Source organism: Mirounga angustirostris, unplaced genomic scaffold (assembly GCF_029215605.1).
Source record: "Mirounga angustirostris isolate CCGP_5_RB_7025 unplaced genomic scaffold, mMirAng1.0.hap1 SCAF_3, whole genome shotgun sequence".
NCBI classification, from domain to species: Eukaryota; Metazoa; Chordata; class Mammalia; order Carnivora; family Phocidae; genus Mirounga; species Mirounga angustirostris.
The window spans coordinates 75,916,014-75,942,791 of NW_026991711.1; the positions used below are offsets into that span (position 1 = coordinate 75,916,014).

At 37.8% G+C, this 26,778-nt stretch overlaps 1 protein-coding gene across 3 annotated transcripts in view; it reads left to right on the top strand.

Annotated features, from left to right (window-relative positions):
• The window catches only part of MIPEP (mitochondrial intermediate peptidase), a 190,280-nt gene that overhangs the window by 54,917 nt on the left and 108,585 nt on the right, over positions 1 to 26,778 (top strand). For all 3 annotated transcript variants that reach the window (XM_045869192.2, XM_045869193.2, XM_045869191.3), the window contains exons 11-14: positions 16,366 to 16,519; positions 18,377 to 18,454; positions 19,058 to 19,262; positions 20,850 to 20,959. In XM_045869192.2, the coding sequence (XP_045725148.1) occupies positions 16,366 to 16,519; positions 18,377 to 18,454; positions 19,058 to 19,262; positions 20,850 to 20,959 (547 nt within the window). The remainder of the gene's footprint in view (positions 1 to 16,365; positions 16,520 to 18,376; positions 18,455 to 19,057; positions 19,263 to 20,849; positions 20,960 to 26,778) is intronic.

The window sequence follows — 26,778 nt, forward strand, 5'->3', positions numbered from 1 at the left end:
CACAAGAATTACATCTTTACACATTGTGTGCCCCAAAACATAAACCAGGAATTCGTTCAACTGCATTGTTTCCTTGATTATGTAGAAAACAAGATTTAGAGTTACAACCAAAGTTACAGTAATATGGGATTTTACATTAATAATTGTTTTTTTCTTCAATTGGTCTCTTAAATCTTGTAGAAAACAGAAAGTATAGTTATAAACTATTGTTATAATAATAGCTTTTGTAATTGCTCATGTATCTACTTTAACTGACATCTTTATTTCTCCATATGATTTCAGTTACTGTCTAGTGTCCTTAAATTTTACTTTGTAGGACTCCCTTGATCATTTTTTGCAGGACAGGTCTAGTGGTCATGAACTCCCTCAGCTTTTGTTTATCTGGGAATGTCTTGATTTCTTCTTCACTTTTAAAGGACAGTTTTCCCAGATATAGGATTCTTGATTTTTTTTTTTTTTTTTTTTTTTTTTGTAGCACTTTGAATGTATTAGTCCACTGTCTTCTGGGCTCCAAAGTTTGTGATGAGAAATATGCAGAAAATTTTATTGAGTATACCTTGTATGTGATGATTTGCTTCCGTTGCTGCTTTTAAGATGCATCCTTCATCTTTGGCTTTTGAAAGTTTTATTATATTATGTCTTGGTTTGGGTGTCTTTGAATTCATTTTTCTTGGAGTTCGTTGAGGTTCTTGAATGTTTATATTCATGTCTTTCTTAAAATTTGGAAAGTTTTCAGCCATTATTTCTTCAAATATTCTCTCTTCCCCCTTTTCTCTATCTTTTCCTACTGGGACACCCATGATACGTATGTTGGTCCTTTTTATGGTTTTCCATTGGTCTCTAGGCTCTCTTCACTTTTCTTCAGTTTTTTTTCTTTCTGTTCATCAGCTTTTCATTTTCCTGTCTTAGTGTCACTGCTTCTTTCTTCTGCCTGCTCACATCTGCCTTTGAATCCCTTCAGTGAATTTTTCATTTCAGGTATTGTGCCTTTCAGCTTCAGAATTTCTTTTTGGTTTCTTTTTAGGTTTTTTCTGTCCCTTTATTGACATTTTTGTTTTGTTCACACATTGTTTTCTTGAACTACTCCACCTCTTTTGGGGCATCCTTAAGGTAGTTGTTTTAAAGTCTTTGTCTAATATATCTGCCATTCAGTCTTTTTCAGGGACAGAGCTGTTGAATTATTTCTTTCCTTTGAGTGGGCCATACTTTCCTGTTTCTTTGTATGCCTTGTGATGTTTTTGTTGATCACTCTCTCAGCATTTGCTGGGTTTTATGTTATTGTTTTAGTTTATTGTTTTTGTGGTTTTGATTGTTGTAAGCTGTCTCTGTGCTTGGGATCAGCCTGAGATGTAAACTTAATATCTTCTCAGCTCTTTTTGAGCCTTTCTCTGGACATGTGCACTTTCTAATTTTCCCCATAGATGCATTTGTTTTTGAATGTTCCACTCTTTGATGTCTGGTTCCAAAAAGGGGAAAAGTGAAAAATGAAGAAGGGAAAAAAGCATGAGTCTTTTACATCTGGGAGTCACTTGAGCTGGAGAGGGAGGCTTGCAACAATGGGGGGAGGTATAGCAATGGCTGCCTGCCTCTCAGACCTCTAAAAGCAGAAGCAGCAATCAGCTGTCAGAGCACAGATCCCCCAAATTTGGGGGACAGAGTCCTTTTTGCCCACCCTAATCCCACACACTGTGTGTAAGCTGCTTCAGGAATAGGTGCACAGCTGCCTGCCATGTGGCTGAGGATGGGATAGGTAGGTGCTGCTGTCCTAGGAGCTAAATTTGACCACAGTTTATACTTCAGGACTTCTCCTGGAAGCTGAATGCTTTCAACAGACTCCAGAGTTCCAGATTCTACCAGTGCACTTGTCTAGGTGGGGAGACAGATTACTGATGCTTCCTTCTTGGCATCTTCCCAGAATCCTCTATTTTTTGGTTTTGTTTTTCTTTTTCTTTTTATTACCTGGCAATCAGAAGGTGAATTACGTTTTTATTATTTTATTTTTAAAAATTTTTTTAAAGATTTTATTTATTTATTTATGAGAGACAGAGACAGAGAGAGAGGCAGAGGGAGAAGCAGGCTCCCAAGGAGCAGGGAGCCCAATGCGGGACTCGATCCCAGGACCCTGAGATCATGACCTGAGCTGAAGGCAGACACCCAACCATCTGACCCACCCAGGCGCCCTGAATTATGTTTTTAAATCAAATTTTCTAGCTTCGAGTGCTATATGGTTAATTTTTATTTCTATTTATTCCAGTTCTGTCTATGGTTTGAACCTGACCGTTTTTTTTTTCTTTAAGGTCAGTCCAGCTTGATTCAGTATCAAAACAGATAAGTGAGGTATTTATTTTTCACAAAACTAAGTTCTGTTTTCATATTTTTTAAATTCATCCAAACAAGTGTATTTTGAGTGCTGATGAGACAATTGCTAACCCTCAAAAAAGTACCTTCCAGTTACCCATGGTCTTTTTGATGCTCAATCTAATGTGAAAATTTGTGCTGTGTAGCCTAAAAAAGGATCTTTTTTAAGGCCATTAAATTCAAATGGTGACTACTATATTAGGACCATTTCAGTTATCACTGAAGGAAACCCAGTTTAAACTAACTTATGCAGAAGAGAGAACTGGTTTATTCATGTAACTGAGAAATCTAGGGGTAAAGTTTAGAAACATTTGCAACCAGGGGTATAGGAGTACTTAGATTGGCCAGGCCAAGGTCCTGTGCATGTGGCTGCAACTGTAGGGTCTATAAGTGGTCACTGCTGCAGCAGCACCTGGAAGTGTTTCCCGCACGGAAGAGGGGTTCTGTAATCAGGAGAACTATGTGCAAATAGGTGTCATTGAGCTCCTCCTCCTTCGCCTCTTTTCTCCCTCCTTCTTATCCGCTTAACTAGTACTCATTGAGAACTTGCTCTGTGCACTTTTCTAAGAATTCTATATGTATTATCTCATCTGAAACCTTGCAACAACCACATGAAATGGTTATATCCCAATTTTCACACATGACTAAACTGAAACATGGTGAAGGAAATAATTTGCTTAGGATCATGCAGCAAGTGGCATACAGTCGTGTTTCAGACTCAGGCCTAATAGTTCCAATCTGGTGCTCTTAAATCAGTACTCTTTCATCTTTCCAGATACAGAAACTCTTTTCCCCATTCCATGAATTTTAAAAATACACTTTACCACACATAGTAATATTAGCCCACATTCTAGAAAAAGGTACATAGTTCTATCCAAAGTCCCATCCAAGTTGGGCTCATATAGGCAAACTGGGCAGAGCAGGAAGCTGCTTCTCTGGGAGTGTGTGGTGGTGCTGCTGCCCTCTTCCCTTTGCTTTGACGTCTAGTGATCTTCTGGTTTGCCTGTGCTGCTTAGAAGCACTTTCTGGAGCCCAGTTCCTCCAGTTGATCTCTTTTCCCAGACCCAGCCAGTTCCTCTGGACTCCTAGGGTCACTTCTTTTCCTTGGATGATCTTACTTCTATGTTCTGGTTCCCCACGGGCCTGCCCGGGATGGTTGTGGGGTGACTCCGCTGGACAGATTTAGTAGTAACCTTGACATTCCTGATTACTTCCCTTTTTCACCTCCTAAGAATGTGTATGCTTATTGTTCATTTTTGAATATCCACTGTCCTAAAATTCAAATACAAAGAGACTTCTGACAAGTTTGAATAACAGGAACCAAATTTACCTCCTGCATGCACAACTAAAATCACTCTCATCAAACATATGAGACAGTGGTGTTCAGATGTTGTAAAGCTGTCAGTGTAAGCCCGTGATCCCTGCAAGAGGGAAAACAAACGAGTGACCTTCCAATGGCCCCCGCTCACTTCTTGGAGGAACTTCCCAATTATAGCCAAGCAGTGGGGCCTGCAAGTGGACCACAGTGGTCTCCCTGGGCAGAGCCATTAGAGCTGGGGAGCCATGGGGGCCAAGGACCTGCAGTCCAGAGAGGGGAGCACTGCACCAACAGCAAGGGAAGAACCCTATGAAAGGAGCCAGGGTTTCCTGCATCACTGCAGCTCACGCAGGGCCATGGGTTGTTCATGTTCCCATCGGCCAAAGTGAAAAAACTTGATAATTTGTGGAATAGTCAGTAGAATCCTCAGAAAGGTACCACCTCATTAGTGGAACAAAATTAAGCCTAGACTTATCGTAGCTCTGGTCCCTTTAAAAAATCAGGCCTCTCTCAAGTACGGTTTCTTAACCGTGGCACTGGTTTTTTTTGTTGGTTTTTTTTGTTTTTTAATTAATAAACTTTTATTTTCAGGGAAGTTTTAGGTTTATAGAAAATTTGCGTGCAAAGTATAGAGAGTTCCTATAAATCCCCTTTATCCTCTCACAGTTTTCCCTGTTATTAACATCTTTTATTAGTGTGGCACATTTGCTATAATCGGTAAGATAATATTTTAACTCAGGTCCATAGTTTACATTAGGGCTTCCTCTCTGTTGTTCCGTCTGTGAGTTTTGACAAATGTGTAATGGCAGGGATCTACCATGACAGTGTCATACAGCATCATTTCACTGCTGTAAAAATCCCCTGTGTTCCACCTACTCATCCCTACTGGCTCCTCCCGCCCCGAGTCCCTGGCAACCACTGATCCTTTTACTGAAAATTTTGCCTTTTCCATAATGTCATGTAGTAGGAATCATATGATCTGTAGCCTTTTCAGATTGGCTTCTTTCACTTAGCAAAATGCATTTAGGGTTTCTCTATGTCTTCTCATGTTTTGGTTGCTCATTTCTTTTTAGTGTGGTTATTCCATTTTGTAGAATTTAAAATATATATTTTTTTATTCATTCACTTATTGTTTATTTATCCATTCACCTATTGAATGACCTTTTAGTTACTCCCAGGTTTTGGCAATTATGAATAAAGCTGTTGGGAATATTTTATGTGCAGGTTTTGGGATGTGTTTTCAACACATTTGAGTAAATACCAAGGAGTGTGATTGCTGGATCGTATGATAGCAGTATGTTTGGTTTTGTAAGAAACTGCCAATTGTCTTTTAAAGTGGCTGTATCATTTTGCATTCCCACCAGCAATGAATGTGAGTTTCTGTCGCTCTACATCCTTGCCAGCATTTGGTGTTGTCAGCATTTTGGATTTTGGCAGTTCTGCTAGGTGTGTTGTGGCATCTCATTGTTGTTTTAATTTGCATTTCCCTGATGACATGGATGTGTGGAGCGTCTTTTCATATTCTTATTTGCCATCTGTAAGACTTCTTTGGTGAGGTTAGTTTAGGCAGACCTTTTGTTTACTTTTTATCAGGTTGTTTCTTGTCTTGCTATTGAGTTTTAAGAGTGTTCTATATGTTTCAAATAACCAGTTTTTATCAGATATGTGTTTTGCAAAGATTTTCTTTGCAAAAGAAATCCATTTCATCCATTTCTAGTCTGCTACAGCTTGTCTTTTCTTCCTCTTAACAGTGTCTTTTGCAGAGCAGAAGTTTTTAATTTTAATGGAGTACAGTTTATCAATTTCTTCTTTCATGGATTGTGCTTTTGGTGCTATCTCTAAAAAGACATTGTCAAACCCAAGGTCACTTAGATTTTTCTCCTGTATTATCTTCTAGGTGTTTATAGTTTTGTGTTTTACATTTAGGTCTGTGATGCATTTTGTGTCAATTTTTCTGAAAGGCACAAGGACTGTGTCTAGATTTACTTTTTGCAATGTAGATGTTCAGTTGTTCCAGCACCATTTGTTGAAAAGACTATCCTTTCTCCATTATATTGTCTTTGTTCCTTTGTCAAAGATTAGGTGACTCTATTTGTTTGGGTCTATTTCTGTTCCATTGATCTATTTGTATATTCTTTTGTTAATTCCACACTGTTTGGATTACTAGAGCTTTATAGTAAGTCTTGAAGTTGGGTAGTGTCAGTCCGACTTTTTCTTCCTCTTCAATATTGTGTTTGCTCTTCTGGGTCTTTTGCCTCTCATATAAACTTTAGGATCAGTTTGTCGAACTCCACAAAATAATTTGCTGGGATTTTGACTGAGATTGCAATGAATCTATAGATCATACTGGGAAAAGTTGACATCTTAGCAACAGTGAGTTTTCCTATCCATGGTCTTGGAATACCTCTTTACTTATTTAGATTTTTGCTTTCTTTCATCAGAGTTTTGTAGTTTTCCTCATATAGATCTTGTTCATTTTTAAAATTTTATTTTTTATTCAAGTATAATTAACATACAGTGTTACATTAGTTTCAGGTATACAATATAATGATTCAGCAGTTCTATACATTTCTCAGTGCACCCATTTTATTCTCTGTATTTAAAAGTTATTTTTTAACAATAGCCAAACTATGCAAAGAGCCCAAATGTCCATCAAAAGAAGATGTGGTATATATACACAATGGGATGTTACTCAGCCATAAAAAGAATGAAATCTTGCCAATTGCAATGATGTAGATGAACTAGAGGGTATTATGCTAAGTGAAATAAGTTAGACTGAGAAAGACAAATACCATATAATCTCACTTGTATGTGGAATTCAAGAAACAAAACAGATGAATATATGGGAGGGGGAAAAAGAGGGAAACAAATCATTAGAGACTCTTAAAGATAGAGAACAGACTGAAGGTTGATAGAGGGAGGTGGGTAGGGGATGGGCTAGATGGATGACGGGTATTAAGAAGGGCACTTGTTATGATGAGCACTGAATGTTGTAAGTAAGTGATGCATCATTGAATTCTACTCCTGAAACCAATATTGTACTGTGTGTTGACTAAAATTTAAATAAAAATTTGAAGAAAAAAAAAGCAATAAAAAAATAAGTCTTTTTTTTGTCTGCCTCTTTTTTGTTTGTATGTTTTGTTTTTTAAATTCGACATATGAGTGAAATCATGTAGTATTTGTCTTTTTCTGACTTGTTTCACTTAGCATTATATATACCCTCTAGGCCCATCCATGTTGTTGCAAATGGCAAGATTTATGTTTTTTTTATGGCTGAGTATTACTCCATTACACACACACACACACACACACACACTATATATATATACACACACACATACATACATACATATATATATATTTATCTGTGGGTGGATGGATACTTGGGTTGCTTCCATATCTTGGCTAAAGTAAACAGTGATGCAATAAACATGGAGCATATATATATTTTTGAATTAGTGTTTTCATTTTCTTTGGGTAAATACCTAGTAGTGGCATTACTGGATCATATGGTAATTCTATTTTTAATTTTTTGAAGAACTTCCATTGTTTTCCACAATGGCTGCACCAATTTACATTTCCACCACCAGTACACAAGGTTTCCTTTTTCTTCACATCCTCATCAACACTTGTTATTTCTTGTGTTTTTTATTTTAGTCATTCTCATCGATGTAAGGTGATGTCTCATTGTCCATTTGATTTGCATTTCCCTGATGATGAGTGATGTTAAGTATCTTTTCATGTATCTCTTGGTCAATTATATGTTTTCTTTGGAAAATGTCTATTGAGGTCCTCTGCTCATTTTTTAATTGGATTATTTGGGTTTTTTTTTTTTGGTGTTGTATAAATTCTTTATATATTTTGGATATTAATTCCTTATCAGATATATCATTTGTAAATATCTTCTTGATACAGTAGGTTGCCTTTTTGTTTTATTAGTGGTTTCCTTTGCTGTGCAAAATCTTTTTATTTTGGTGTAGTCCCAATAGTTTAATTTTGCTTTTGTTTCCCTCGCCAGAGGAAACATATCTAGAAAAGTGTTTCTACAGCCAATGTCAAAGAAATTACCGCCTATGTTTTCTTCTAGGAATTTTATGCCTATGTTTCACATTTAGGTCTTTAATCCATTTTGAGTTTATTTTTGGGTATGGTATAAGAAAGTGGTCCAGTTTCATTCTTTTGCATGTAGCTTTCCAGTTTTTCAGCACTATTTGTTGAAGAGACTATTTTTTCCCCATTGTATATTCGCCTCCTTTGTCATAGATTGACCATAATAGTTTGGGTTTATTTCTGGACTCTCTGTTCTGGTGATCTATTTGTCTATTTTCATGCCAGTACCATACTTTTTTGATTACTTTAGCTTTGTAGTATATCTTGAAATCTGGATACTTCCAGCTTTGTTCTTCTTTCTCAAGATTGCTTTGGCTATTTTGGATCTTTTGTGGTTACATACAAATTTTAGGATTATTTTTTCTAGGTTTGTGGAAAATGCTCTTGGTATTTTGATAAGGATTACATTAAATCTGTAGATTGCTTTGGGTAGAATGGACATTTTAACCATATTTGTTCTCTCAATCCATGAGCATGGTATACCTTTCCATTTGTTTGTGTCATCTTCAATTTCTTTCATCAGTGTTTTATAGTTTTTGTAGTATAGATCTTTCACCTTCTTAGTTAAGTTTATTCCTAGGTATCTTGTTTTTGATACAATTGTAAATGGAATTATTTTATTACTTTCTCTTTCTGCTACTTTATTATTAGTGTATAGAAATGCAACAGATTTATGTATATTAGTTTTGTATCCTGTGACTTTACTGAATTCATTTATCAATTCTAGCAGTCTTTTTGGTGGAGTCCTTAGGGTTTTCTTATATAATATCATATCATTTGTAAATAGTGAAAGTTTTACTTCTTCCTTACCAATTTGGATGCTTTTCATTTCTTATTCTTATCTGATTGCTATGGCTAGGACTTCCAGTACAATGTTGAATAGTAATGAGAATGGGCACCTTTGTCTTATTCCTAATCTTAGAGGAAAAAGCTCTCAGTTTTTCACCCTTGAGGATAATGTTAGCTATGGGTTTTTCATATATACCCTTTATTATGTTGAGGTATGCTTTCTCTAAATCTACTTTGTTGAGAGTTTTTACATTATGAATGGATGTTCTAATTGTCAAACATGTTTTTAAAAGATTTATACCTAAATATTTCAGGGTAGTTTTTTTTTTTTTTTTTCCTGCTGTTAATATAAATGATATTGTATTTATAATTCCAAATGTCAGTGTTTATTGTTGGTATATAAGAAAGGAATTGATTTTTGCATATTAAATTTGTATCTTGCAACTGTGTTATAATTGCTTATTAGTTCCAGGAGTTTGTTAGTTCTTTGGGAAGTTTTCTAGATAAAGATGTCATTTGTGAACAAAAGCAGTTTTCTTTCTTTCTTTATCTCTAAAACTTTTATTTCCTTTTCTTGTCTTATTGCATTAGCTAGATCCTCCAGCGCGATATTGAATAGGAGTAGTGAGAAGAAACATCCTTGCCTTGAGTAGTGAGAAGAAATATCCTTGCCTTGTCCCTGATCTTTGCAGGAAAGCATCTAGTTTTCTCACCACTAAGTATGATGTTTAGTGCAAGTTTTCTGTAAGTGTTCTTATCAAGTGAGGAAGTTCCCCTCTATTCCTTGTTTGCTGAGAATTTTTATCTGAATGTGTGTTGGATTTTTTCAGATGTTTTTTCTGAATCTGTTGATATGGTCATATGATTTTTCCTTTTTAGTCTCTCAATGTGGTAGATTTCATTAATTGATTTTTAAAAGTTGAACCTGCTTTGCATATCTGGAATAAATTTCAGTTGGTCATGGTGTATAATTGTTTATAATTATAATTGTGTATAAAACAATTTGATTTGCTGATATTTTCTTGAAAAAATATTTTTGCATTTGTGTTCATGAGAGATATTAGTCTGTAGTTTTCCTCTCCTGCTGTGTATTTGGTTTTTGTTAAGGTAATGCTGGCCTCATAGAGTGAATTAGGAAGCTTTCGCTTCTATTTTCTGGAAAAGATTGTAAAGAATTGGTATAATTTGTTCCTTAAGTTGGGTAGAATACACCAGTGAATCCATCTGGGCCTGGTGTTTTCTGTTTTGGAAGGTTATTAATTATTGATTCAACTTCTTCAGTAGATATAGGCCAACTTAGATTGTGTATTTCTTCTTGCATGAGTTTTCGTAGATTGTGTCTTTCCAGGAATTGATCCATTTCATGTAGGTTATCAAATCTGCGAGCATCAAGTTGTCATAATATTCCTTTATCTTCCTTTGATGCCCATTTTATCAATAGTGGTATATCCTCTCTCTTATTTCTGATATTAGTAATTTGTCTTCTCTCTCTCTCTTCCTCTTAGTTAACCTGGATAGAGGTTTACAAATAATCTTGATATTTTCAAGGAATCAGCTTTTGGTTTTATTATTTTTTTCTATTAATTTTTTTATTCAATTTTATTGGCTGCTTCTCTAATTTTAAAAATATGTTTTTCTTCTCATTACTTTGGATTTAATTTGTTCTTCTTTGTCTAGTTTCCTAAGGTATAAGCTTAAATTATTGTCTTTAGATCTTTCTTCTTTTCTAATATATGCATTAACTGCTTTGAATATTCTTGTAAGCATTGCTTTCATTGCATCCCACAGATTTATATAAGTTGTATTTTCATTTTCATTTTGACCAAAATATTAAAAAATTTTCCTTGAGCCTTCTTTTATCCATGTGTTAATGAGGAGTGTATTGTTTAATCTCTAAATATTTTGGGATTTTCCAGCTATCTTTCTGTTATTGATTTCTAGATTAATCCAATTGTGGTCTGAGAGCATTCATTGTATGATATCTGTTCTCTTTTTTTTTAATTTTTTTTATTTTTTAAAGATTTTATTTATTTATTTGACAGAGAGAGAGACAGCGAGAGCAGGAACACAAGCAGGGGGAGTGGGAGAGGGAGAAGCAGGCTTCCCGCCGAGCAGGGAGCCTGATGTGGGACTTGATCCCAGGACCCCGGGATCATGACCTGAGCCGAAGGCAGACGCTCAACGACAGAGCCACCCAGGCGCCCCAATATCTGTTCTTTTAAATTGTTAAGATGTATTTAATTTCCCACAATGTGGTCTCTCTTGAGTAAGATTCCTTGTGATCTTCAGAAGAATGTGTATGCCACTGTTGCTGGATAAACATTGCCTAGATGTCTGTTATATTCAGTTAATTGATGGTGCTGTTCAGTTCAACATGTCCTTACTGATTTTCTGCCTCTTGGATCTACATTTCTGACAGGTGGATGGTGAAGTCTCCAACTATAATACTGGATTCATCTGTTTCTTCTTGTATTTCTGTCAGTTTTTGCCTCATGTATTTGATGTCCTGTTAAAATCATTAAGGGTTTTATGGACAGTAAGGATTGTTATGTCTTCTTGGAGAATTGACCCCTTTATCACTATGTAATGCCCATCTTCATCCCTGATTACTTTCTTTTCTCGGAAGTCTGCTCTGATTGAAATTAATGTAGCTACTCCAACTTTCTGTTGCTTAGTGTTGGCATGGTATATCCTTCTCCATCCCTTTACTTTTAATCTATCTGTATTTTTACAATTAAAATTAATTTCTTATAGACAACACATAATTGGGTCTTGTTTTTCTCAACTTTGCTGACATTCTCTGGTATTTTAATTGTTATATCTAGACCATTGATGTTTAAAGTGATTAGTTATATAATTGGGTTAATATCTGCCATATCACCATGTATGAATAACACATATTTCTGTTCTTTGCTCTTACTCTTCCTCCCTTTTCTTTAATTGTCTTCTACCTTTCTTTTTTCTGCCTTATGGTTTTGAGTTTTTTATATGATTTCAGTTTTTCCTCCTCCCTTTTTTCCAATTTTTAAGTATTTATCCTGACATTTACACTGTAAGTCCACCTCAAATAATACTGCACTGCTTCATGGTTGTGCATATGCTTCTTTTCAGTCCCTCATAACATTGCTGTCCTGCATTTCACTTATCTATAAACTATAATCGCCTCGTACATTGTCACTATTATTATTGTGAAGAAGCTGTTATGCATTACATCATGAAATAAAAAGATTTGCTTTTATATCTTCCATTTATTACTTCTCTAGCACTCTTGCTTTCTTTACATAGATCCAAGTTTCTGACATCCATCATTTTCCTTCTTCTTGAACTGTTTTTAGCATTTCTTTTTTTTTTAAGACTTTATTTATTTATTTGACAGAGAGAGAGAGACAGTGAGAGAGGGAACACAAGCAGGGGGAGTGGGAGAGGGAGAAGCAGGCTTCCTGCTGAGCAGGGAGCCTGATGCGGGGCTCGATCCCAGGACCCTGGGATCATGACCTGAGCCGAAGGCAGACGCTTAATGACAGAGCCACCCATGCACCCCTGTTTTTAGCATTTCTTGCAAGTCAGGTCTACCAGTGAGAAATTCCCTCAATTTTTGTCCAAGAAAGTCTATTTCTCCACCATTGAAGGATAATTTTGCTGGAAACAGAATTCTAGGTTTGTGGGTTTTTTATTTCAATGCTTTAAGTATTTCCTACCACACTCTTCTCTATTGCATAGTTTCTGAAGAGAACACAGATATAATTCTTATTCTTGCTCCTCTACAGGTAAGGTGATTTTTTTCCCCCTCCATCTTCTTTGGAGATTTTTTTCCTTGTCTTTGATTTTCTGCAGTTGAAATATGATACTCCCAAGTGTGTTTTCTGCCCTGTTTGGTGTTTGTCCTTCATTTGGAAAGTTCTCAGCCATTATTACTTCAAATATTTCTTCTGTTCCTTTCTCTCTCTATTCTCCTTCTGTAATTCCCATTACATGTACGTCTTTTGTAATTACTCCACAATTCTATGGGTCTTCTCTTCTTTTTCATTCTTTTCTCTCTTTGCATCATACTCTTGGAAGTTTTTATTAACTTATTATGTCTTCAAGCTCACTGATAGTTTCCTCGGTCATGTCCAGTCTACTGATGAGCATTTCCTTTGATTCTTTTTTATAGTTTCCCTCTCTCTGTTTACATTACCCATGAATCTTGTGTATTTCCTTAGAACTATTGGCATGTTAATCATAGTTGTTTCTGAATTCTCGATCTGGTTATTCTACCATCTCTAACATACATGAATCTGGTTCTGATGCTTGTTCTGTTTCTTAAGACTGTGGTTCTTGTCTTTTATTGTAACTTGAAATTGGTGTGAAAGTTGGACATGAAGTACTCACTGGCTGGGAGTTAGTTAGGCTGTGTTTACTTTTGCAGTAGCTGTGGTGTTGGAGGCTAAACCTTTCTTATTTATTTATGTCTCTGATGTTGTATTTGGGTTTCTGTGGAGACTTCTACTTAACATAAGATCTGAGAGGTGCAGTTTTCAGTTGTTTTCTCCTGTTTTACAGAACCCCTGTTGCTGTGGTGGTGAGGGGAGGGTGGGAGGGATGCATTCTAAAGTCCTGTGATTAGGCCTCAGTCTGTTACAGAGCCTGTGCCCCTCAGCTCTGACTTTTGCAAGTGCTTTTCAGTTCGCCTTCCCTGCTTTGATGAGACAGGGATTGGGTTGGGTATTTCTTTTCTTCTAGGTAAGTTAGGCTCTGGTAAGATAGTTTCTTTTGAGGGCAGCCTTGTTAAGAATAACAGAATGTTCTGGTGTATTTCAAAATGGCTGTTTTTTCTTTCCCCCTGCTGGAAGCACTGGGAGAATTTTTCTCCATCTTTACTGTGAGAACCTGGTAGAGCTACTGGAGGTAAAACTCATAAAAATGTGGGGACCCCCCTCCCCCCTTAAACTGGGCTTCCCTGGAGTTTTCAACTCTCAGATTTGGCCAAACTGAGCCTCCAATTTGTCAATTGTAGTTTAAATTTTCCTACCTTAGTGCTAGTCCGTACTGGAGAGTTCTGTAAATTGTGATTCTCTGTATTTGCCTGCTTGTCTTTATATTTGCGGGGGCAGCAATTTGCTCTGTGATTTCAGTTCTCTGCTGGATATAAGAAGAGTTTTGATTTTTAGTTTGTTGAGCATTTTACTTGTTGTTAGGATGGAATAATGCCTTCCAGGCTCCTTATATGTCAGAACAGACACCAGAAGCCTCCATTATTTCCTGTTTTTACAACACATTTTTGCCCTCTTTCCCATGATGTCCCTTTCTTTCGTGCCCTAACAGCTCTGACTTTTCTTCTCTGTCTTCCTTTTTATCTCTTCATCTGGAAGATCTGCTGCTGACCCTCTTCTCACACTGCATCGCCCTTCCCCAATCTCCTTCTACAGCTTTAACTAAAACCTGAGCAATGAAGCCTCAGTCTTAACTGAGTGTCTGACATCTTATGGGCACTTCACAGTCAGTGTCTCCAGAATTGAATTTATTTTCTGTGACTCCTCTATCCTTCTCTCACAACTGCACCCCACCCTCCTTTCTTCTCCCACAGACATACCCACCCTCCCTTCTTTCTTTTTCCCTGTGTAGTGCTCTGATTAAATGACTCTGCCATCCCACCCATCTGGCTCAAGCCAGAAACCTGTGTGTTATTCTAGACTATTCTTTCTCACCAGTCCCAAAACATTTCCATCTCAAGGAAAGACAAATTGATATCTGCCTCCTCATTCTTGATTCACTGCCTTTGCTTATGTTCAGACCCCAGTTTACCGTCTGCTCTCCCTGCCTCTCCTGCATTCCTCCCTCCATACTGTCAACCTTGCAGTGTTCCAGAAAGCATCAGATTGCTTCTCTGTTGCCTACAAAAGCAGTTTCTCATGTTTCCCAATCTGTAAACAATCCACTGAGAGTGAACATACTGCATTAAAAATTCTGTTTAGATTTATTTTTATTTCAACTTGTAAAAATGTATCCTTTTTTTGTTTTGAAATATAGTAGAACAACAACACATGAATATAATTTATAAATATACATATATTAAGGTTGAATACTTAAAAATTCTTTTAATGATTGGGGTACATAATCAAAAAGTTGAGAGACCACATGCCTATAATATGAAATCCCAATCCTTCAGGTTTATGTCTGAAGCCCTCAGTTCTCTGGACCCTGCCCATGTGTGTCTAGACTCCCCTCCCTCTCTTTTCCTGTTGATCCCCTGCATCATGAACTGGCTCGTGTTTAGCCACTGGTTTAGAAGTTTCCAGGCTGTTTCATGACTTCACACTGTTGCTTCTCCCTGGAATTCCCTTATTACTTCTCCCTGCCTTCATTCCTCATCCCCACCCCACCCAGCAGACTCCCGTTTTTGAATTCCTTTCTGCGACCCCTTACTGTTTCTACCCTCTCTTCCACAAGTGAAGTCATCACACTCTCTTGGTGTCCCGCTGTCTGTGTCCTTCATTCAGTCCTCTGACCGTGTCTCTAGCAGCTACTCTGCTGCCGCCCCAGGCTAGGGAGACCAGAGTTGTCTGTCCACCTCTCCGCCTCCTTCACAGTGAGCTCTTTAGAGACAGACACTCCTCTCATTCCTTACCTCCAGCAAGCAGCAGGTTTATTGACAGCCTGCACAAGTATATGAATTAATGAGCGAGGACACTGAAGAAGTGATGTGTCTTTCACCAGTGAGATTCTGTTTTTATGAAAAATGGATCAGGAATTAAGTTGTAAACTTGTGGATTTCTATAGTCGAAATCTCTTTTGTGGTATAATTTATACATGCTCACTAAATCCAGTCGTCCATTTAGTAACAAAAATACGTTTGTGTTCTGTGTGAAAGTTTATATGTATTTTGTTTTTATTTTAATTTTTCTTGAAGTATAGTTGACACACAATGTTATGGTAGTTTCAGGTGTACAACATAGTGATTCGACAAGTTTATATGTAATGCTATGCTCTTCACAAGTGTAGCTACCTTCTGTCACCATAAGTATGTATTTTGTTAATTCCAGAGAGTAGAAATAGAATAAGCACCTACTGTTATTCTAGAGCCATTCTTTCTAGCTGTGGTCATAAAGTTTGCCTGACCTAATGACTCAGAAGTGACCATTCACATCACATATTCTGGATGTGCTTTGGCTTATGTTGGAAGAGGACATAAAAAGCCATTTTTGAATGAAGAATAATTAATCTTGCCATTATGTTATGCTTCATTTAAGGTATATAACTGTAAAACAGATGAATTAAGATCTGATGGTTTATGTTACAGAGACTTTTTCCATTAACAAATATTTTACTAGAGATAGGATTTAAATTCACTTAGTATGCCTCAGGACTTGAGTTTGTTTACTATTTATGTGATATAAGTCACAATTTTTTAGAATAGAACATATTTCATTATAGCTCACACTGGTCAGATTCTGTCTGTAGGTATGCATAAAGGATTGTGTGTATGGTGTGGGTAATTGAGATAGACGGATTTAATTAAGTCAGTGCAAGTAAATAACCTGAAAAGGATGAAGTTTAGGGAATGGTGTGTCTATCTTAATTACTCATTACTGATATTACTCTTACTACTAAGAAGTACTACTTACTACTGTTACTACTAAGAGTAATTAGACTGCCTTTCCTCTGAAAACCCCTCAAAAGATAGAGATGTACCTTTTTGTTTTCAGTCCTTTTTTTAGCTACCATGATCCTAAATTTTAAATGAAGAGTTAACTGAACTTAAGAAATTGAAGTAAACAAAAATGTTATTGAACCTCTTTTCTTTCTTTTAGGTATAATATTGAGCCCAGTTTATATTGCCCATTTTTCTCCCTTGGAGCATGCATGGAAGGCCTAAATATTTTGTTTACCAAACTGTTAGGAATTACGTTATATGCAGAGCAGCCTGCAAAAGGAGAGGTATGGTGTGAAGATGTTCGCAAACTGGTAAGCATTCAGTTAGTGTGGAGTTGCACTCCCTTATCTCTTGGGTTTGGAAATCGAGTTAATAGCAGTTTTATCTTCAGGGCAGCTTTGCCCTGATGGAGCATGTCTCACCTTATTTCTGTTTCATGAAAAGTCCGGGTCACCGCTTCTCATTTATAAAAAAACATTTTTCTTTAAAATCAGTTGTTCCCTCCAACTGATAGGAACATATAATAGCAGAGTGAATTCTCTGAAAGAAATTTTTTTAAGGACTTGACAGAAAGTTGAATCTTTTTATGCTGACAAATTCTTGTTAAAGAGAAATTTGTCATTACTTTTCATATTCCTGCAGTGTGCAGTGTCCCTTTTGGTTAATTCCAGAATTCATTGCATCTGTCACGTTTCTTTTTTTTTTCAACCCCCTTCCCATCTTGTAGGAGCTTATTATTTGCATAATATATTGATTTATATCCCATGTTCTAATGTTACCTCAAGCCTGGCGTCTACCCCTTCTCCTATTAGGGCCCACTTTATTTGAGATATCAGTATGTTTTTCTTTTTTTTTTTTTAAGATTTTATTTATTTGACAGAGAGAGACACAGTGAGAGAGGGAACACAAGCAGGGGGAGTGGGAGAGGGAGAAGCAGGCTTCCCGCGGAGCAGGGAGCCCGATGTGGGACTCGATCCCAGGACCCTGGGACCATGACCTGAGCCGAAGGCAGACGCTTAACGACTGAGCCACCCAGGCGCCCCTGTTTATTTTTTCTTGATAAGATTATGAGGATTTATTGACTTATCTCTCACAAAGGCTTTGTGTTGTTGTTATTCTGTTTTACTTTCTGCCTATATGCGTACCACACTGTACTCTGTTCACTGTATTTCAAGGAAAGAAAGCTTTCTGATTGTCTCCTGACTGTGTTCTGTGAGAGTGGAATAGGCATGGTGATAGAACTGAAAGGCTAGAGTAGGAGCACACTTTATCCCCGCACTGATTACCTGAGTATCTGTGCATTATGTACTTCACAAAGTCGTGGGGACTGATAGAGTGCAGAGATACAGTGAAAGAAAAACTGGTAAGAGTGAAAGGACAACATGCAAGTAATGGAAAGCTTCCCCCATTGCAGAGTGTGAGCCCACCAGGTTTCCCCCGCTACGGGGTGTGGGCCCCCCTTGGGCAGCGCTCTTTGCCAGTTTTGTTCACTGCTGGTATCTGAATGCCTTGATACATTCCAAGCACCTGCTTGGGGCTTAAGAGATACTTGTTGAACTAATGAATAGATGGCCTACACGAAGTTGTAATGCATGAAGCTGAGGTTCTCTGTGGCAGAATCCTCAAGTTGTGACAAGACAAAGGAGGCAAGCTGGAGGCCAGCTGTTGAGCTCTTCATAAGCTGTGTATCTTTTATAGGCCCAGTTTGAGGGAGGAGCATAAATAATGATGTTACTGATCTTCACCTGAAGCCAGAAGCAACCTTCTGTTGTATCTGAATTCAAGGGTTAGCATTTTGGGGCATATGTCTACATTGTAATAGTTAGATCTAGAATTGTCGGAGCCAGCACTTGTTCCCAAGTGTATGGGGAGGTTTGTGAACAGTCTGAGGAGCTGGGTTTGGTCTTGGCGTCGTGGGGCACTGGCATTTGGGACAAAGGGCTCAAATGAGGACGGTTTCCTCTCCTGGACAGAATCCCCAAATCAGAATCTTCTGAGAGATGAGGGGACAATAGAATCTATTTCTAGGTCATGTGGGGTGTAGAAAGTAATAAAATGTCTATAGTTATGGCTATGGATGTTTTATATTTAGATTCTTGTTAGGGATGTTTTTCCACTTTTAGAGTTTCTGATGGCTTCATTCACCGCTAAATGTAATTTTTTTCCAGGCTGTTGTTCATGAATCTGAAGGATTATTGGGGTATATTTACTGTGATTTCTTCCAGCGAGCAGACAAACCACATCAGGTGATGCTTTATGTGACTTTATGTGACTCAGTGTTTCCAAGACTGTTTCAGTTTCCCCATCTGAACAATAAGAGAGCTGCCTCAGGGGTTATTGTGAAGAATAAGTGATACAATGTATGAGAATCTCAGCCTGTTAGAGAAAGTCACTCCAAATTCCTCCCTTTGTGATAGAGTTCATTGCTTCTGAGTGATAAAGACAATAGATATGAGAAGTGTCTCCCACTTCATTGCCCAACACAGAAGGGGTTCAGTAAACATTAGTGTCCCTCCCCACAGTAGCTCAGTGTCTGTCCCCTTCCCACTTACTTGTGTACAGTTGAGCATGTGGATCTAAGCTGGCATAGCATCACCTCAATACATATTTTTGGAGTGAATGAATGAATGAATCAGCACAAGCACAAGGTAGTACAGGTGTTTTAAAAAACTTAAGGTTTTAGCAAAATAAAAAATGTTAGGAAAAAGTGTCTATAACTAAATAGAAGAATAGAGTTAAGGTAAATTTGAACTGAGAAGTCTTGGTGTAATTTTATATTCATTAAGACTATTTTATTCTTCAGGTCACCTAATACTTTCTTCTCCGGTTATGTTTTCTGATTCTTCCAGGATTGTCATTTTACAATCCGTGGAGGCAGGTTAAAAGAAGATGGAGACTATCAGCTCCCAGTTGTAGTTCTTATGCTGAATCTTCCCCATTCCTCAAGGAATTCACCAACTTTATTAACTCCTGGAATGATGGAAAATCTCTTCCACGAAATGGGACATGCCATGCATTCTATGCTGGGACGTACTCGTTACCAACACGTCACTGGTGAGCCACGAAGAGAGGACTTCTGTTTAACAACCATCTTTTAAAAACATGTGTTTTATTTTCAATTGGAACAAAAAGCTCTTTATTTAGAAAATCTTACCTGTTAACATTGTCAGGTGGTCATTTATTGCAAGTTGCCTCCCCTTGTCCTTCTAGTTGTTATGCAGCCTGATCATCTGACATTTTTCTGCTTCCTTGCTAACAGTTCTGACTGAGGACTGTCTCACTTGTCTTCTGAGTTTGCACTTTTACATTTTATCATATTTTATATGGAACTGAAGTTTTTGGCTTCAACTTTTTCTTTTCCCCCCATTTTAGGGACCAGGTGCCCTACTGACATAGTGAGTAAGTGAAGGAATATTGCCTCTTTTTCTCCAAAATCACTTAGAATACATATTAAGGCATGTTGAAAAATATTTTCCTATTCTTTCCCCCTGTTTAAAATGACAGTCTTTCATGCTGGTATGTGGCCATATTTGATGATATTATATTGTAGAGTTTCCTCTTAGTTGTCTCATCTCTGAGTCTTAAGCTCACTATCCTATATGGTCAGCTTTAAGACCACCTGCTACATTGCTTTCATTTAGTGATTTATTAACTAACTTTGTATAATAGTATTTTGAGGGAGAAGAAGATATTTGAAAAGACTAGAGATGAGCTGGACAGAATCATAAAATGTCACCAAAAAGTTCTTACAAGATTTGTTGCTTTAAGTTATTTTAAGTTTAAAATACTGCTTTCTTTGCATTGACTTTATTATAAGAAACAATGGTTTTTAAAAAGGTACTTTTAAAACAAATGAAGGGTATGGATAAAGAAGAAGTCATATATGTTTATACTATGGAGTAGTACTCAGCTATAAAGAATGAGAACTTGCCATTTGCAACAACATGGATGGAGCTAGAGGGTAATATGCTAAGTGAAATAAGTCAGACAGAGCAAGACAAATACCAGATGATTTCACTTATTTGTGGAATCTAAAAAACAAATGAACAGACAAAAAAAAAAACCCCAAAAAACCACCAGATTTTTAAATACAAAGAACAAACTGGTGGTTGCCAGAGGGGAGGGCATGGGAAGATGGGTGAAATAGGAGAAGGGGATTAAGAGGTATTAACTTCCAGTTATAAAATAAGTAAGTCATGGAGATGAAAAGTACAGCATAAGGAATAGAATAAACAAACAAAAACGTGAAGGATAAAAGCATTTGGTGAGAGAATTCGGTGAATTAATATAAATGGTATATTAATTGTAAAAATGTTTTAATTTGTGTCTCGTGTATAGCCCAGCATAGCCAAGGATGGATTTGTTTGTAGAGGGTGTGAGCCATTGCTTTACAAGGTGTTTTATCCAGCTGTGCAAATATTTTGTTTTACTTTTGATATATAGGAAAATATATGGGATTATAATAAACTTCTCTGCAAATATGCACAATAATTTTATAGAAGTAAAATACCGATTTAATGAATTAAATCTTATCGTAGTTCATCAGAAGTCCAAATAAGTTTTAAAGGAGTACATAAAAGGTAAGATAAATATGTTGATTTGATTCATGCCAACTTTTTTTTTCTTTTCCCCCCATTTTAGGGACCAGGTGCCCTACTGACTTTGCTGAGGTTCCGTCTGTTCTGATGGAGTACTTTGCAAATGACTATCGAGTGGTTACCCAGTTTGCCAGACATTATCAGACCGGGCAGGTAAGGGAGAGCACTACCGCGGTGCCGTCCTCTGCGTGATGGCGGTCAGCTTTCCTGGCCCGCCGCGTAATGTGGAGCTCCTCAGAACTGTCACCCTCTCTCAGTGCCAGAATCCTTCCACCTTATTTTTATTTTATTTTATTTTTTTGCCAGCCAGTAGGATCACAGTGTTGACAGGTAGCTGCTCTGTATTCTATGCTACGTCCTCGCCCATTTAGTCCTCACCACCATGCCCTGAGGGAAGTGCTTCGTTCCTGTTTTCCAGAGGGGAAGTGAGCGGACTCTGTAGAACAGGCCTTCAAACCTGCCTCACTTCAAAAAAGCCAGTGGTCTTCCTTCTTCCGTTTATGCTTCTGAGTATTTGTTCTCTTGGTCTAAAATTTTCTGTTGTTTTGTAAAACTGAATGGCCTGGCCATATTTTCCCATCATGCCTTGCACAAGAGGTCTGAAAATTCCTCAGCTTTAGGGTTTCGATTTCAATAGTTGGATTTAGAGTGGAAGTTTAAAGATTTTAAAATTTTGTAAAGTAGGAAGACAATGAGAGATCTCTTATAACGAGTTAACCGTAACCATGACTGTCGACATAGTGCAGTGTACTGTCCACATGTACTTTATGAAAGATCTTCTTTCCCTTCTCGGAGAACTGTGATTATATAATATCACATAGGTTAGTGTTTCCCCCCTTAGACAGTACCTCCTTGAGTGCAGGTGTGAAATTATAGTCATCTTTGGATCCTTAGCACTTAGAATCCCACAGCACATAAGAAGTGCTAAAAGAAATTATAAATGAAGGAATGATGGAGTCAGAAAAAGCACCAAACCCACCTTTTGTGTGACCCTTTTTCTAATGTGATTTGGTCATTTCTGATTTTTGGGCTTGATTTCATCTAACTGTTCTTGTCAACTGTAGAATAACAGAGGAGTTTCTGGCTAACTAATCTGACTGGGTCTTCATCATAATCTATCTGTTATTAAGGTGACAGAATTGAGATATTGGTGATCAATTGTCCAGGTGTCCATTAAACCGCAGAGATAACCCGGCCAATAACAGAAACACAAGCCATCGAATAATAGCACAAACTGCCCAGGGGTTCACATTTTGGGGTTTGGGAATGATCAGGAATACCTGATTAAGTCCCTCCTTTTGTGCTTGCTCCCCTGCCCCCCTGCATCTGTTGTAGGGGAGCAGAGCACGCCGCATGTTGGGGCAGAGCTACACCCATGGTGCACAGGACTGTGAAGGAGAGTCCTGTGAACTTTGCCGGGGGTGCCGGGAGAGGCTTCATGCAGGACATGCTGGAGGAGCCAGGTTTGGAAAAAATATGTAAAGGGGGCCAGTCAGCTCTCAGCGGCCTCTTTCCATCTCATTAAAATATAGTTATGGAGAACAAGAAGGACATACATACGTCCTTCAGTCAGGAAGTAGTTACTGAGTTTTTATTATGTACCAGGCACTGTTCTCAGCATCTGAGAAACAGCCAGGAGTAAATGAGACAACATTCTAACACTCAAGGTCTTTAAATCTCAGGGGAACTAAGACAGAGCTAAAGACAAGGTTATTCCAGCCAGAGGAAAAGCCTGTAAAGTCATGGAAAAATCTGAGACCATGGGCAAGATGCTGGTAGTGGCAAGAGCAGAAGGAGGAGAAAGGGGAGACAGAAAAAAACACTGGAATGTTCTAGTTTCTAGGATTCGCTCCCAGTCTCTGCAGTCCTCTTGCCCCTACACACTTTTTAATCCCAGCTCATTTACTAGACCACCGTTTGTGACTTGACTCATTTTTCTTGGCAGTGTCTACACTTGAACCTTGCTATCACACTTCCTCTTGGGAGTTGTGTCTGGTCCTCCTGGCTCTCAAACAACTCTTCCCCAACCCATTTTCTTAGCCTTTGGCAGACAGCTTCCCTGGGTTCCATCTTTGAACTTGTGTCCTCGCGCAGCCCTGAGCAGGGCTTAAGTGAAGGCTTGCAAATATGTAGTGAAGCGATGGTGAGGGCCAGAATGAAGGCATTGGCTGTGGGGGGCCTGGAGAACCAGAGTTCAGGAGCTACTGGAGACTTCATTGGAAGGATTTGAGGCTAGTTGGATAAGAGAGGTGAGAGAGGGGAATCAAAGATAGATGCTCTATGAAGAGAGAATTCTGGAAGAGGTCCAAGTTTGAGGAAGGAAGACACATGGCTGTATCCATGGGGCCGTTAGTAATACAACTCTGAAATCCAGAATCAAATAGAACCTGCAACCTATGGGGGTAATTGGCATAGAGTTGGCGGTTAAAGTATGGCCCGTGAGAGAAAAGCAGGAGGCATCTGAAGAAGCAGCATCACCAGGAAAGAAGCTGTCTGAGGAGCTTAGATTGCTAAGGGGATCTGAACAGTGAGGAGAACACAGAGAGGTCAGAGTTACTAAGGAACGCGCCATGAGCCTCTCAAGAGTAATACTTAAAGCTAAAAAGTTAACTCTTGGCCTAAAGTCAGTTTTAAAAATGTTATCTATTTACAGAACAATCAAAAGAGCAAAGAAAGACAAGAGCCACTGCTTGGAGGATAGTGTAATGTCCCAAAAGAGGACAATTCTTATTTTATTATGGCATTCTTCCAGAAGAAGAGCCATTTTTGAACAAGAGAGTTTCAAGAAAACAATATTAAATCCAAAAATGCACTTCAAACTAAATGAAACAGGAAAGAAGCAGTAAGCTGCTTTGAATTAATTCAAGTTTCAGACTCACAAGCCATGTCCAGTGGGCTAAAGGGACTTGCAGACACAGTCTCTAAAGAATTTAAAATAATTTTGCGATCATATGGAGAACAGAAAGAGTGCCAGAAGGCAAGGAACGTGTAAATGCCTTGAGTTTCACAAAGGGCTTGCCTCTTCTTGTCACTAATTAAGATACCAAGTGGCTAGATGATTTCATTTTAAGGGCAGTTCTAGCCTTAAGGACAAGGAGTTAATTCCCTAAAATCCAAGGCTTTGTAAATAAATGACATTAAAGCCCATAAGAATAACAGGGTTGCATCTTTATGCTTCATTTCCTATTCTGCTACATATTAGGAAAGGATTTTTTTTTTTTTCTCCATCATGTGGTATATTCCAGAGAACTCTCAGAGTAAGGATAATATATCAGTGACTTATTAACACCTACAGGTTTTTTATCTGAGCTAGAGCATGGCATAGCCAATGAATTCCTTGTGGTCAAGGAATGAGAAGTATGCTTATCAGATTTGCAGGGGCTGTACAGCTGTCAGAGATAACAAATGCCAGAGGTGCTCATTTCAGATTCAAAACTGTCTTGACAAGCTACAACATCAAAGCTGAAGTGGAGTTTCTTGTCAATTAATCTTAAAATTAATAACTCAAGTAGAGGAGGAGTACAGACTTGGTAGCGGCTCATGGCTACCAAGGTTTTTGGACATGGTAGACTGAACCTGAATCCACAGTCTGGTTTCCCCACCACTCTCCTTACGGCTCAGGCTACGTTAAGGACCTGTGCCGTCTGAGGAACTGAAGGTTACTGTCTCACTTCTCTTCTTAGTGCTTCTTGCTTCCCACCTTGAGCTTAACCCCTTTCCAGTTGCTCGCAGTAAGTGGACAATTATCTGCAGGTGGCCCCACGCTTTTGGAAGCATGATCCTTATTCTCCCTTAAACATTGTAAGATGCAACTTATTTTTAGTTGTACTAAAAATACTGTAAAAGTTACCATCTGAACCATGTTTTAGTGTGCCAGTCAGTGGTATGAAGTACATTCTTATTTTTTGCTCCCATCCTCACCATCCATCTCTAGGACTCTCTTCATCTTACAAAACTGAAGTTCTGTCTCTGTTAAACAACTCCCCAGTTCTTCTCCCCTGGCCCCTGGCAACAAACTTTCTACCTTCTGTCTCTACGAATTCAACTACTCCAGGTACCTCGTATCAGTGGAATCCTGCAGTATTTGCCCTTTTGTAACTTGGCATAATGTTTTTAAGGCTCATCATGTTGTAGCCTCACTCAGAGTTTCCTTCTTTTTAAAGGCTGAATAACATTCCATTGAAATGCATAGGTTACATTTTGTGTGTCTCTTCATCCATTGATGGATGCTTGGGTTGCTTCCGCCTTTTGACTATTGTGAATAATGCTTCTGGGAACATGGGTTTAAAAATACCTGCTTGAGTCTCTGTTTTCAGTTCCTTTGCATATATACCAAGAAGTGAGATTGCTGGATCTTACAGAAATTCCATTTTCAATATTTTGAGGAACCACTCACTATAGAGTTCTCCACAGTGGCTGCATCATTTTACATTCCTACTTTGTGCACTGTTGAGCACAGGTTCCAATTTCTCCACATCCTCGTCAACACTTGTTATTTTCTGATTTTTTGATAGTAGCCATCCTAATGGGCGTGAGGTCGTGTCTCATTGTGGTTTTGATTTTCATTTGCCTAATGACTAGTGATGTTGAACATCTTTTTATGCGCTTTTTGACCATTTGGATATCTTCAAAGAAGTGTCAGTTCAAGTCTTTTGCTCATATCATAATTGGGTTGTCTGCTTTTTTGGTTGGGGGTTGTAGGAGTTCTTTATGTATTCTTAATGTTAATCCCTTATCAGATATATGATTTGCAAGTATTTTCTCCCATTCTGTGGGTTGCCTTTTCAGTCTGTTGATTGTGTCCTTCAATGTACAGTTTTTTCTTATGTTGGCTGTGCTTTTGGTGTCCTATCCATGAAATCATTGCCAGATGTGATGTTATGAAGCTTTTCCCGTATGTTTTTTTCTAAGAGTTTTATAGTTTTTAAGTCTTATGTTTAGGTCTTTGATTCATTTTGAGTTAATTTTAGTAGATGATAAAACTTTTTTTTTCTTATTTTAGTAATTTTGAAACATCTCTTGTTAGCGATCTATTTATTTATTTAATGGCCCCCTCCCCATCTATTATAAAATCACAAGTATATATATTTTTTTCTTTTTTAACAATTATTGCATTCCTGGATTCAAGGAAATAAGATAGTCTTAGCCCCTATCCCAAAGGTAAAAATGCTAAGCACTTCCATAATGTAGTCTAAAAGCCTGATGCTTGACTCTCATCCCTATATATTCGCATGAGGAAACTAGGCTGTCTCTGACTCTTAGATTATTTGGAGTATCCAGAGTTTTTCTCATTGTTAATATACAGGCAGGGATGAAGATCAAATATATATTTCTTATATCACAATATCACACAACCCTATTTCCCTTCAGCACTATCTGCCTCTGTCCCCTTTTGTCCATAGTTTCCAACCAATAATCTCTAAACTCCCTTACTCCCCCCCCACACACACTTGCATTGTTTCCATTTTTTCCTACAATACCCCCTCTGCATATTATATGGAGCAGGCAGCAAACCGAGTGTATTTCAGTTCGTACTTGAGTATTTTTGTTCAGTGTGGGATGCCATGTTCTGCAGTAACATTTTTGAGCTAGAAAACATTTGAGGAGTGGCCTGCTGCATTAGTATAAAATTAGAAACCATCTCATACTAGGAATGGTGTAAGACTAGAAAAAAGAAACTGCAGTGTGTTGTATAATATCTGAAGGATGCCATGTCAGAGTAGAAAGTGTAATTGTTCTATGTCATTCCAGAAAAAAAACCAATGGTACTGGTAATAGTGGATAGGGATTATAATGAAACTGGTTTCAGTTCAGTAGATTCTTCTCATGAGTAATTAGAAAGGAAATGCCTCTGAAAGTAATAAACTTTTAATTTAATACTTAATGTTGCAAAATAACATTTGTAGGATGAACAGCTGTGAAACCTCCATCCAACTTAAAAAGTAAAACATTACCATATGCTCCTCTCTGGA